At 32.1% G+C, this 14,265-nt stretch overlaps 1 protein-coding gene across 2 annotated transcripts; it reads left to right on the top strand.

Annotated features, from left to right (window-relative positions):
- Window positions 1-363: 363 nt before the first annotated feature.
- On the top strand, window positions 364-3,474 carry LOC127129183 (agamous-like MADS-box protein MADS3). Of its 2 annotated transcripts, XM_051058464.1 has the most exons (9): window positions 986-1,085; window positions 1,213-1,248; window positions 1,914-1,998; window positions 2,108-2,169; window positions 2,280-2,379; window positions 2,486-2,527; window positions 2,649-2,690; window positions 2,772-2,926; window positions 3,178-3,474. In XM_051058464.1, exons 1-9 carry the CDS (start codon window positions 1,072-1,074, stop codon window positions 3,269-3,271), a joined length of 630 nt encoding a protein of 209 aa, XP_050914421.1. In that variant the 5' UTR covers window positions 986-1,071; the 3' UTR covers window positions 3,272-3,474. The 2 variants fall into 2 exon arrangements, with proteins under 2 accessions (XP_050914420.1, XP_050914421.1); XM_051058463.1 differs by lacking the exons at window positions 986-1,085; window positions 1,213-1,248 and adding an exon at window positions 364-653.
- Window positions 3,475-14,265: the final 10,791 nt, after the last annotated feature.

Genomic DNA, 14,265 nt, shown 5'->3' with positions numbered 1-14,265 from the left:
AATGGTAACATACTCACATTGCAAATTTTTAAGTATACAAAATTATTCTTCATTATCAGAACTGTTTTTGAGAACATATAGAACTAACTATCATACACGGACTAAATAAAACTTTATAAAATGTTTGTTAAGTTTAAACGGCAGTTAAATAGAATGTCTATTTATTTTGTAATAGTTAAACTGTGAATAATTTATACACGATCTCAAAAAAATTTACAGCTAATGATATCATAGTGAATTGTGAACCGCATACTCGAATTCATACCATGTATAGAAGCGAATTTGTGTGAGTATATTACCGTTGTACTATTGGTGGCAAACTATGCTATCAAATATATGAGGTAGATAGGAACTTTTTTTTTTGACTTAGAGAAAGAACTTTTTAACCAACATCATGGAGACAGTTTGATATATAAATATCACAACCTTTTAGAGATATTATTATTTTTTGCAGAGAGAAGAAAAATGGGTAGAGGGAGAGTTGAGCTGAAGAGGATAGAAAACAAGATCAACCGTCAAGTTACTTTCTCTAAAAGAAGAAATGGTTTACTGAAGAAAGCCTATGAACTCTCAGTTCTATGTGATGCTGAAATCGCTCTTATCATTTTCTCAAGTCGTGGAAAACTCTCTGAATTTGGTAGCTCATCTTCTGGGTACTTTCTCTCTCTCTTTTTCATGTTTCATATAAAATTTATTTTTTTGGTGCAAATCCCAATATACACTAAAACACTGTTTTACCTTTATAGATCTCTTGATTTTCTGCAACACACTTTCTTCAATGAATCAGTTTCTTTCACGAAAATAGTCACTGTTTTTCTGCATCTCATGTTTTTTAAGATTTTACTTTTCACACCCCTTTTTACCCTAATTGCTTTGTATGAATTTTGGGGTTCCACAAACACTGATAGGATGGAAGAAGGTTTCAGAATTCATATATATTTCTTCTACCCCACAAACTCTCTCTATGTATATTCTGGGATAAAGGTTTCAGCTTTGTTACTTTCCTGATGGAACAGTACACTTTATTTTTCTTCTCAAAATTTATGAACTAACCAATCATATGATAATTAAATGATCATGCTAAGGTAAAGTACTAGGATCTATTCTTTTATATTCCATTCTTCACTTTCTTGTACCATTCTTCAAGATCTAGGGTTTCTTCAACATTTTCTCTCTAAATTTAACCATTCTATTTTATCAACACTTCATCAGGACTAATACTGCATGTATATCAACAACTACACTCAGGTTTTCAAGATTCTTCTTCATCATCATAGATTCATAGGGTTTTTCACCCTTTTATTTTACTACTAGTACTTATTATATGTAATTTATGATTATTTTGTTATTTCAAACTTAATAATAAACTCATATAAACCATATGATTTTGGTAACATACATGAATTGGATAAGCTAATTTTGCCACATTATATTTTGACAAAATCTATGATATACAGGTTGTGATTTAGCATGTGTTTTTTAATTTACATGTGAATTATACATGTTTCCAACGTTTCCAATGTAAGTTAGGTTCAACAAGATTTTGTTTTTTTTTATTATCATATGGAGGAGTTGTCATGATTTGGATGGTTAACACTTAACACACATTTAAATATATTAATTACTAGTTTAATTATAATATACATATGTGATTAGAAAAAAAAATTACACTATTTCACCAGAAAATGTTAATAATATACATATGCTATTGCATTTATTCATTATCTTTGTCCAGCATATTTACAGCTCATTGAGGTAAAATGCTTTTTTCCTTTTTATCCTTTATGTAGTGAAATATGTTATTATTTATATTTTCTCTCTACTTTATTTTACTGTGATATATATTTTATTTTTAGTATTAAAGGAAGTTGATGGTAACATATAATAATGAGTTTGTTTGTTTTAATTTGCAGCATTGCAAAAACTCTGGAAAGATACCAGAAGTGTTCTTTTACTAGTCAAAATGATAATGATAATGTTAATGAACATGAAACTCAGGTATGTATATGTATATATATATATTAATATTAAATTTTGTTATGGTATTTTAGAGATTCTTGATGAGAATGAGATAGTGATTAATAAAATAATTTGAATGAATTTGTAGAACTGGTACCAAGAGATGTCAAAGCTAAAGGCAAAGTATGAGTCTCTTCAAAAGGCACAAAGGTTATTTGTGAACTATGCTAGCTTTTTTCTTCTATATAATTCTTGTTTCATTTTCAACAATCTGAAATTTCATAGTGAGATGTTGCATTAAAATTGTGAAGTTATTTCAGGCAACTGCTAGGGGAAGATCTTGGACCACTAAACATAAAAGAGCTACAAAACCTTGAGAAACAGCTTGAAGCAGCTTTAGCACAAGCTAGGCACAGGAAGGTAGGTACCTTCAAATTATTACAAAATCCTTTGGATTTTTCTATTACCTATCTATGTCTCATGATGCTTTAATAAATACAAAATCACATGTATGTTTCATTTGCAGACACAGATTATGATTGAACAAATGGAAGAGCTTAGGAAAAAGGTAAAAATTTCTACCTCAACTTACATCAACTAATTCAATTGACAGATATCAGTTGAGCTACCTCATCCGCCGGGTAAATAAAACAATTCGATTGCATGTATGTTAACCGTTTGTCTTGCAGGAACTCCGCCTTGGCGACATAAATAAGCAACTTAGATTCAAGGTATTATTGCACTACGTTTAGATTTGGTCTTTTGATTTTTGAAAATATTATTCATTAATTTGATGGAACCAAATTTTTCAGCTTGAATCAGATGGATTTAATCTTAAAGCTATTGAAAGCTTGTGGAGCTCTAGTAATTCTGCTGCTACTGTTGCTGCTGGAGGAGGCAACTTTCCTTTTCAGTCTTCTGAAACCAATCACATGGATTGCCAACCTGAACCTTTCTTGCAAATAGGGTATTCCCAATCATCTTTCTTTCGTATGATCATATTCATAGAAATATGTAAAATGCGGCCGTTGAAAATTTAAACATGTTTGATTCAAATTAATACTATACCATAGTTTTAAATACTCATATACTCTTCAGCGTCTCTGGCCTCTGCAACCAACGGTCAATTATTGGCTGCAGAGGATGGAGACGTCTGAGAGGATTTTTAATAGATTTTTATAGTCAAGAACACTAATGTGGTTTACTTATTTCCTGCAGGTACCAACACTATGTTCATGCTGAACCATCAAGTGCTCCAAAGAGCATGGTTGGTGAGAATAGTTTTATCCAAGGACAAGGATGGATCCTTTGATTCCATGACTTAATAGAGTACATATGTTTATTACCTTATTGTCTATATACTTTTTAGATTCCAGTTTTCTTTTTCTTCTGCCATAGACAAAATGTATCTTAATTTTATGTGTTGGAAGTTTGCAGATGCATTTTCTGTAATGGGATACAGATATAGACCTTGATTTCACTCTTTGAAGTAATGTACTATTGTTTGGAATTGAATGAACCATATATTAGTGTGTTGGATGCTTTGTAAATAACATAGTTAATTATTGGGACATAATGTTGGGATTCAAGTGTGAGTGGTTAAGTTACACTTCGATTAAAAATTGAGGAAATGTTGAATATATAAGAGAAATGACCATACCCCTAATGCATTTAAGATTTTGGATGAAAATGTGGTGTCAGAGTCTCTTGAATCTTGGATCCTGAACGTTTAGGCCATTGACGCTTTCAACTCTTTCTTCCTCGGACTCCCCAACAAGTGGTATCAGAGCCATGGTTAGACTCGGTGGAGGAGCGGAAGTGGGATCCTAGTGTGGATCAAAGCTAGTGATGTGGGTGACTTACACTTGTGGAGGAGATTGTTGGGATTTAAGTGTGAGTGGTTAAGTTTAAATGGAGGAAATGTTGGATATATAAGAGAAAAAACCCATACCCCTAATGCCTAAAGGTTTTTGGTGGATATGTGGTGTCAAAGTCTCTTGGATCCTGAACGTTTAGCCCATTGACACTTCCGACTCTTCGCTCCCCAAATTCCCTTACAATTGTTGGGATTCAAGTGTGAGTGATTAAGTCCCACATCAATTAGAAATGGAGGAAATGTTGGATTTATAAGAGAAATGACTCATACCCCTAATGCCTTAAAATTTTAGGTGGATATGTGGTGTCAATGTCTCTTGGGTTCTGGACATTTGATCCATTGACACTTCCAGCTCTTCGCTCCCCGAACTCCCTAACAAGTGGTATCAGAGCCTAGTTAGGATTAGTGAGGGGAGCAAAAGTGGATCCTAGTGTGGATCAAAGCTAGTGGTGTGAGTGATTAAGTCCCACGTCGATTAGAAATGGAGCGAAATGTTGGATTTATAAGAGAAAATGACTCATACCCCTAACGTCTTAAAATTTTGGATAGATATATGGTGTCAAAGTCTCTTGGGTCCTGGGCCGGACTCCCTAACACATAATTTAAGTCAATATGTGTTTTGGATGTAACTATCAGATGCAACCTAAAAGGGAAGGGAATGGGGGAAAATTATGGTAGCCCGATTTTTCTCGATTTGTGCTATGTTCTTATTTATCTTCGGATATGAAAAAGATATGTTTTTAGCAATATAAACTGCATAAAATTAAAGTGTTGGAAAATGAATGAACACAAGGAATTATCCTAGTCCCCCTTATCAAGGGTACATCTAGTCTCTTCACACCTTGAAGGATTTTCCACTATGTTAGATCTTAGTACAAGTTTCACATGAAAACCTCTCTTACAATCATCTAACATAAACACCAAACCTATGGTAAACTTTGAATCTCCTCGAATCAAAGGACCTTTTTAAAAAAAACATCAAACACTATAGTGGACTTTGAATTACACTAATTCAAAGAACCTTTTACAACAAACAACTTATCACCACAAACTTAGTGATTAAGTTACAACACACATTTTTTTGAATAATCTTAAGTATTTTATTCTTGAATGAATTCCAAGATGAAGATTGATCTTCCATTTCAATTTACAATTCAATAATGTATAAACCTTAAGTGCTCAAAATATATTATGAATTTTTTTTGAATGATTTGAAGGTTATGCACATAGTTTCAACATTTTGAAAATGAATGAACACTTAGAAAATATATTTGAATTGTATTAAAATTTGTATGAAACAAGTAATTGGTAATTATGCCGATTATTCCTTAAATATATGTTAAGAAACCTTTATGATCAGATGCATAGGTTTGTAGATGATTAATGAAAGTTTACAATGTAGTAGGATGACAATGGTTCATAGAAATGACACAATTCTGCATTCTATATCCAGTTTCTTAAATCAGGTAAACGATTACCTGATTTAAAAAGCGCAAAAAGATTTTATAATTTCGAACAACATTGTACATATAATTGGTTTCTTAAATTAGGTAATTGATTGGCTGACTTAAAAAGTGCACAATGTTTTTAAAAAGTTCAAACATAATGAACTTGTAACCAGTTACGTGATTTGTGTAACCAGTTACCATCCTATAAATTTTGAAAAACATGCTTTGAAAATGTTTGAATTGAATGGTTTTGATGCATGATTGCGTAGAAACTTTATAGATGAATAATTGAGAGTTTTTGTGAGCATCTAAAGTTTATACATAATGAGTTATATTTAAATAGCTTAACACCAAGATCAATTTCCTTAAATCTAAAACATCCAATAGCTTATGCATCCGTGCTATTTAATTGAGTTAGACTTCAAATATTTTATTTTTTTATAAACTTTTGTCTTCATCAAAACTAAACTAGGAAAGATGATTGAATTTACTTCATAAACAATCGAATTCTATGACATTGTTTTAACGAGTACCACTACCTTTTGAATGTTTACTTCTTATCCTTTAAAAATCTTTACATTTCTTGAAAATCACACACCATATTGTTGCTAACCATATAAAAGCTTTTGTTTTCACGAAATAAATGATCAAATACATTATCGCCTTCAATCACACTAGCATTCAACCATGACATTATATTCTTGCACACCTTTTTTTTTTTGGAAAAACTACACAGAAGAAAATATCCTGTGATGTTTCTGGTTCCAAACAAAAGGCACAACACTCGTTTTATGGTATAATACATTTACTTGCCAACAATACACGAGTTAGAAATCTATCTAGGATAAGCCTCCAACCAATGCACTTTTGATGCAGCATACCCTTTCTAAATGATATTCAACACTTTTGTTTGCATTTTCGATCTCTCAACATCATGCACATTATCCCTAATATACGAATAACAGAATCCGTCAACAAATTACCTACTTATTTTCATGAACCTGCTAGATAACATCATTATATTATTATTAAAGATAGTAAAACCTTATTTGGAGCCTTGAAAAAGGAAGATAAATTAAGTGGTATGGTACTAAGCACCCCCAATAGATAAGTGTTTACCTCTCCAAATCGAATGCCTTTTTCTTCAAATTTTCAGTCATTCGGTTTTCATGTGTTACACCTTCTTGGAAGGATGTCGCTTAAAGAAAATATCCTTCGTATTTATTGAAATTGCTCTGTCGATAACAGTGTGGTTTCATCTGTATTTTGATGTTTTGCTGCATTTTAAACATTTATGATTTTATCTGTATTTTCGACTTACCATTTATCGTAGTTGATGTACCTCAAAGCTACCCTAATTCTCAATTAAGTTGAAACCATTCAATATTTTTTATTTAAATTTAATAAATTGATTAAAAGTCAACTATGTAGACTAGAATCACAAGTTAGAAGACTTGGAACAAGATTTTACTTAACTTTGATTTGAGTCACAACTTTTTTTTACTCTAGTCACGAGTAAATGAGAAATTTTGAATTTTGCGCTAAATGACTTGATTCAAATCAAGGTCATGTATGACTCGAATCAAAGGCACCTTAACTCGAGTCATATTCATGTTTGACTCGAACAATGATTACATTTAATCTTTTGAAATTTGGATCTACAATTGTGACTTGAGTCACAATTTTGCTTGACTTGAATCACAAATGCAAGTCATGACTTGAATCAAATATGACAATCTTGATTTTATCATCTTGATTCAAGTCACTCGTTTAATTGATTGAAATTATAATTTTGGAATCTAACTCGAATCATTTTGCTAGTTTCTCACTTATTCTGTGTCTTATCTCTAAGACATATAAACAAATTTCTCTCTCTAGAAGTAGATTCACAATAATTTAGTTTTTGTAAAAATCATTCATTTTTGAAAAAGATTTTTTTTAATTATTTCACAATCTTTAAAAACATATATATATATATATATATATATATATATATATATATATATATATATATATATATATATATATATATATATATATATATATATATATATATATATATATATATATATATATATATATATATATATATATATATATATATATATATATATATATATATATATATATTTGTCAATCCCACAAAATTTCTTTCAAATCAACTTTTAAGAACACCTTTCATGAGTTGATTTCTTGAGTGTAAATAAGTTGTGTATGAGATTCTTCAAAACAGTTTCATATTCAATCTTTAGTCAAAAACCTATTGTCGTGGTTTCTCAACTTTAAGTGTGAGCGGTATCTGTAAGTTACATTAGGGGATTCTGATCTTTTTTTGAATTTTGTTTGTCTTTTCATATTGAAGAATCAAATTGTGTTTGTGAATTTTAAAGATGGACATCCAATGAAGAAAAATAAGACTTTTTCTCTAAGAAAATTTCAGTAGGGTCGAGTGAAGATTGTCGCAGACAAAATTTTGGAGTTTCTAGTTCCTTCATCAATTCAAAGACTCAGACAAGGGAATTTTGGTAGGACCGAGTAAAGATCGCCGCAGACGACATCTTAGTGCTTTGGTTCTGAAAAGATGGTTTGCACAAGATTGAGTGAATATCTTGAAGGATTGAATTAGTTTTTTCCATATTTTTAGAGTTTTAAAGTTATGATTCTTATGTTCTTGTTTTCCTAGAAATATGTTGATGAACTTACGAAGTAAAGTGCATAATTTAAATGCAGAAAAATAAAGAACAGGACAATGTATACTAGTTCCCTTTCCAATCAAGAATCCACTAGTTCCCTCACCGAATTTTTCACTATTGTTAGATCTTCGTACAAGTCTCACACCGAGACTTCCCCTACAATCTTCTAATAACAACAAAGAAGCACAACAATTCATTGATTTAATAAAAACACCAACAACTATGGTGGATTTTGAATCAAACCAATTCAAAGGATTTTTCCAACAAATAGAAAGACAACATTCCTATTTGTAAACACTTGTAGAAAGAACAACCACTTTCTTACAGACAAAAATCACCACACACTTGGTGTAAAATACAACAAACAAATATAATTTAGAATATACAGACTTTGCAGCAGGCTTGATAAAATTTAGAGCTTTGCTACTTTTCTGATATATTGACAATTGAATCATCTCCTTCACTAAAAAAAATCAAGATAATATAAATATTTAAGTGGTCAAGTGTTTTCACTAAACTTTTTCACATATGAATGAAAATAATGAAAGAAAAAGATTATATGTTAATATTTTACTAACACTTAAAACATATGAAAATTGTTCCTGAAAAGGTAATTTGAACAATAAAAAATTATGCTACTTACATGACATAAGAAACCTCTTGCAAGCAATGACAAAGTTTAGAAAATTCAAAATAAAACTTGGAATGGTATAGAAAGGGTGTTATGAATATGTTCCATGAAAAGGTTTATCATTGATTCAAAAATTATTTCAAAGATTTGCAGATGACAATCGATTGCATAGACATGATAATCAATTGGTTATGCTCTAACGTCCAAAACTGCCAAAATTTTCACTATGACAATTGATTTCTTGGGATGGTAAATCAATTTCTTTAGTTCAAATTTGGAACCAACAATCAATTTCCTAAGGCTGGCAATCGATTGTTCAAGTGAAATTATTTAAAATTTTCTTGGCAGAGATTTATGACAATCGATTATTGTATTAGGTCAATCAATTGCTTCTTGAAAAACATGCAGTTTTTGCTAAGTTAAAATGCAATATTGGATTTTATGCATGCTTAAAAGTTTATGATTAATTCTTGAGAACATAAACCTTATAACAACTAATTTATACATTGTACCTTGATCTATGATCCATGTCCATTAAAAATCTAAAACTTTATGCAAACTTGATACTTTGATTCCATATTTTTCTTCTTTGATATTTCTTCTAAGATAAGCTTTTGTCTTCATCAAAATCAAGCTAAGAACATCTTCTTTACATTATCATTTTCTAGAATTTGTTTAATTTTAGGGGTTTGTCGCTTTCGAGAATTGTACGTTGTTAGGTTTATTGTTCATAGTTTTATAATGTTTAAGCTTAGGTCTATGTTAGATCTTGTTTGCTAAATATTATTTTTGGTGATTATATATGTATAAAACTATAGATTTTTAATTCAATTAATAAAATTATATTCAAACATTTCTCTGCAAATTGGATTTGATTAACTGGAACAATGTTTGTTAGTAATTTCATCAGTCTAATTTTCATTCTATTTTCTGTTCATTGAGTAAATCTTGCAATCAGTCTATAATGCAACTTTTCAAAACTTTCGCTCCCATAAAATTTTTATAACTCTGATTTTAGAAAACTTTTTGAAATAACTTTTTTATTAGGGAATATCTATTCACCCCCCCCCCCCCCCCCTTCTAGACCATTCTACTCTCATATTCAACTCAATATTTGGTATCAGAGTTGGCCTTTTGAGGACATCTCATTAATTCAAAATTGTGAATATGAGAAAGGATGATCTAAAAATGGCTTATAATAGAACACTCATATTCAAGGGTGAAAACTACACTTATTGGAAATAGTGCATGTTTTTCACTTATTGTTAGTAAATAAAATGTTTTTGGTAGCTATCAAAGACGTTCCTTTTATCCCAAAAAGTATCGTCGATGACATTGAAATTAATAAACCCTCAAATACTGGAAAGATGAAGACTCTGAACAAGCCTTTTATGATCTGAAAGCTAGAAATGTATTAATCTCTGCCTTGAGCAATAATGTTTTTCTCGACATCACATTGTAAAACATATAAGACAATGTGGGACACTCTTCAAGTCCTAAATGAGGGTAGTGAAGGAGTCAAACAATCTAAAATTAACACGTTAGCAAAAGAATATGAGTTATTTTGTATGAAACATGGTGAAACATTAGCTTCCATGCATAAGCGTTGTTTTCACATAATAAAAAAGTTAGAAAATTTAGGAAATACTATATCTAACCAGGATTGTGCTAATAAAGTGTTAAGATTATATGAAGGGAAATGACAACCAAAAGTGACTACTATAAAAGAGTCCAATGAACTTAAAACTCTTGAGATATCTACTATATATACTAAGATGAACTCGAGTTGAAAAGGCTCAAAACAATGAAGGAAATATGAAAAATAAATAAAAGCGAATTATATCCTTGAAGGTCTCCTTTGCCATGGTAAAAATTAAGGATAATGAATATAGTTTTGATGCAGTCTCTTAAAAGAATGAAAATATGGGTTTATTTGTTAAACGTACAATAAGTATATAAAGCGAAATGATCAAAATAATTTGGATAGAAACTTATTGAATCTTAGAAGATCTAGTCCTTCAAGGAAATGAGTAGAACTCAAGAAGTAAGAAAAGAAAGCAACATGCTTTGAATGTGGCAAACCTCGTCATTACAAAAACAATTGTCCAAGCTTGTCAAAACATAAAATCAAGAAAAAGTTCTATAAGTCCATTTTCAAAGGAAAATAACCTATCACATACATTTTTTGGGAAGAAGATGAAGACTTGACATCTACCAGTACAAGTTTAAGTGACGAAGTAACTAATCTTTGTTTGATGGTCCGACACAAGAAAAAAGATGTTGAAGTAAGTGATTATGACATCTATTATCTACCTTCGTGTAATGAGTTGTCTAAGGCTTTTCATGAAATGAATGATGATGCTCTAAAAGCTTTTAAAAAATTTCCTCTCAGAAGAAAAATATTTTTAAACTTTAAGAAGAAATTTTAAAACTTAAAAGTGCTTTAGAGTCATTAAAAGATGATCATGCATCTCTAGTTAATGACCAAGTATGTGTTCAACATGTGAATCCATACAAAAGAGGACAAGTGAATTGTGGAGGCCTGAAAATTGTTAACTTAAAAAAATTGTTTTCTAAATCATAAATTGAAAACATTTTATCAAAAATGTTTGAATAGTTATGCTGCGGAAATTCAAGGTAATGAAATTAAGAGGAAAAAGATAAGGGATGAGAGAAAAAACCAAAAATTTATAGAGGTTTGGTCTTAAGGATGTGGTTATGGATCTATGTGCTTGAATATATGAAGTTTATGATCCTGGCGCTGGTGACTTTCTTAGTGTTTTGATGACAACAATGGTTAGGCTTGTTAAATTCAGTGGTAATGTCTTTCCAACTCTTGGATGATGGTAACTTACTTGAAGATTTTTCAAGTCTCATAGAGTATAAAATTCATGGTTCTAGTGAAATGCTTATATGATCATCATATATGGAAATGGAACTTGAAAGCTTCATAGGAGGGGTGGCAGTCTTGATAAGATCTCTCCAAGCAACCCTTCTATCTTTGATGTCCTTTCCTTCACTTCAAAATTCTCAGTCGCCAGATGCTCCAAAGTCTTCAAAATATATTCCTAAGAAACCATGGTCTTCTTGACACTATAGTCACTTCCAACTTCAAGAGTAGGCTTAGAGGAAACCATAGTGGACTGAACTGGAGAAGAAGGTGAAGTCACTATTGGAGCAGGAAGCAGAAGTGTTAGAGGAGCCTTCTAAAGCAAAGGTTCAACTATACCAGAGAGTATGGCATGGAAATTCCTCTTAGCTCCCTTCATACAAGAAAAATCCAACTATTCAAATCTGAATTCAATCCAACTTCTGAAGTTGTTGGTCATAGCGCACACTTCAGAAAGGTTTGTGTTAGAAGAACAAGCCTCGGAGAAAGCGTGAAGTCTGCCAACAACCTCACCTTCAAACTGAGTAAACAATTCATCCAAGGGTGTAGGGTGAATGTTAGTTTGAGAAGGTGTTTGGTTAGAGTAGGGTTAATGAGTTCTATCTGGGAGGGGAATGAGCTCAACATCTGACTCAGTGTTAGAATCAATGTCTGATTCTACAACAGGTGTGTCAAGGTTAGTGGATAATGATGGTTGAAATTGTAATGGATGGCTTTCTGGTTGAGGGAGTTGAGATGAGAGGGTGAGTGGAAATAATGGACGAAGTGTTGGTATGATAGTGGAGGTTATAATTTCAGAAATTGATGGTGAGGGTGGTGGAATGGTAACATTTGTATTTTTGGATTGGGGAGGAGAAGGAAGAATGGGTTCTAGAACATGAGGAACATCGTAGGAAATTGTGGTTGGGATAGATTAACTATTATCAATAGTAATCAGACGAGTATCAAAGGGAACAAAAGTTCCAGCAGAAGTAGCTCTAGAAGCTCTGGGTTCTTCAACATAAGCATCCAGATTTTCCCTGGCAGCCTTAAACTTCTTGGTCATCCTCTTAGAGTGCTTCTTAGAAATCTTCCTCTTCTTCTTGGAAGTAGATTCAGAAGCTACAATAAAAGAAATTGCATGACACTTCTCCAGAAACTTTACCACATCATCAAGAGAATATGGCTTTGAGAAGATAAGAAAAACTTCCAAAGGTATCCTTCTGTTGTGGATCAATTCCTTGGGTATATCAGCGGGAGGACTTATCACTTCAATAATAATCCCCATATTCTTTAGTCCTTTGGTGTTAAACATCTTTCCATCCAGAGGCTGCATGCTGTCATACGGTGAACTGACTTTGTGTGTTTTTGCTTTGGAAAGCAAATGTCGCGGATAGCAAGAGTCGCCACCGACTTTTCTTTTATCCAATAAGGAAAGGTGGAAAAGAACAGGAAAGACCTTAATTAGATTTTGGGTTCGGGAGGTACATTATACAAAGGGAAGGTGTTAGCACCCTTTGTATCCATGGTTATCCATGGGCTCTTAAATGCTTGATCACTTATATTTTTCTTGTCTGAAAAAAGGGTTTGTGAATTGCTTAGAAAATGTTTTGAAAAGAGAGTTTAACTTTGTAATGATTCTTGTACGAATGTATACAAAGTATTTATCTCGTTTAACTTTGAAAGCTGTTTAGAAAAATATAACTTGGCAATGATTCTAGTATGAATGTATACCAAGTGGTGATTTTCTAGTAAATGTTTTGCAAAGTGTGATGTATGAAAAGTATTTTAAGTTGTGATTCAGCATTTAAGAGTTATACCTACTTAAGGTCTTTATGGACATTTCCTATCCTTATGAAGGTAAAATTGTCCTTACTATTGAGAAGTAAGTAGTCTTGTCCTTTTGGATTTAAGGGACATCGTAGGGTCATCGATTGGTCATTGAAGGCAACATTTGTAGGGATACCTTAGCATTCGAAGGGACGATCATCATTTAACCGTAGGCTACATCGAAGGGACTATGATTTATTTTATAGGGACATGATGATTTAATCGAAGGGTCTTTGCTAAGTATATCCCCACATTCGCGGGACATGACCATAATACCGTAATACCGTAATACCGTAAGGCAACAAAGAGAGGTCCAAGATCACATATTCAAAGGCAATATTTTATAATCAATTAGGTAATTAGGATGAATCTCCACATTAAAATCAATTAAGTAATTAGGATGGATCTCCACATTAAAATCAGTTAAGTAATTAGGATGAATCTTCCCAAGGGTATCCCACAAATAAAGTGGAATACCTAGCAAGCTACCTTTCCCGGGAGTATGTGAACCCTTACAAAATTCAGCAAACAGGTCAGAATACCAAATCAGGGTGCAATCCAGAGTTGCACCAAACAAAGGAATCACAACGGTAATAATGTCAGGTAAACAATGCATGATGATAAAACATGTCGGATTAGCAAAGATCAGAACAGAAAAATCAGCGACTGTCATGTTCGCTGCTGCCTCGCCTAGCGAGGGTCTGGCGAATACTCGCTACATGCTCGCTTAGCGATGTGCTAGCGAGATGCTGCGGATTCTGGTTTTGATATCAGTACCATGTCAGCAAGCTTCACACCTTATGGCATCCATTACAGAGATCACATGGTTAAACATCCAAGATATTCATACATATTTAAATTCACATGCAAAGCTTAAGATATTTTCATAAATTCAATCATAATGCCATATGCAAATTAAGAACATAAAGCGGTAATAGTAAGGCAAACCTGTTTGCAAC

Source organism: Lathyrus oleraceus, chromosome 3, assembly GCF_024323335.1.
Source record: "Lathyrus oleraceus cultivar Zhongwan6 chromosome 3, CAAS_Psat_ZW6_1.0, whole genome shotgun sequence".
NCBI lineage: Eukaryota > Viridiplantae > Streptophyta > Magnoliopsida > Fabales > Fabaceae > Lathyrus > Lathyrus oleraceus.
Note: the sequence above shows the minus strand (reverse complement) of the source record. Positions and strands in the feature narration are given on the sequence as shown.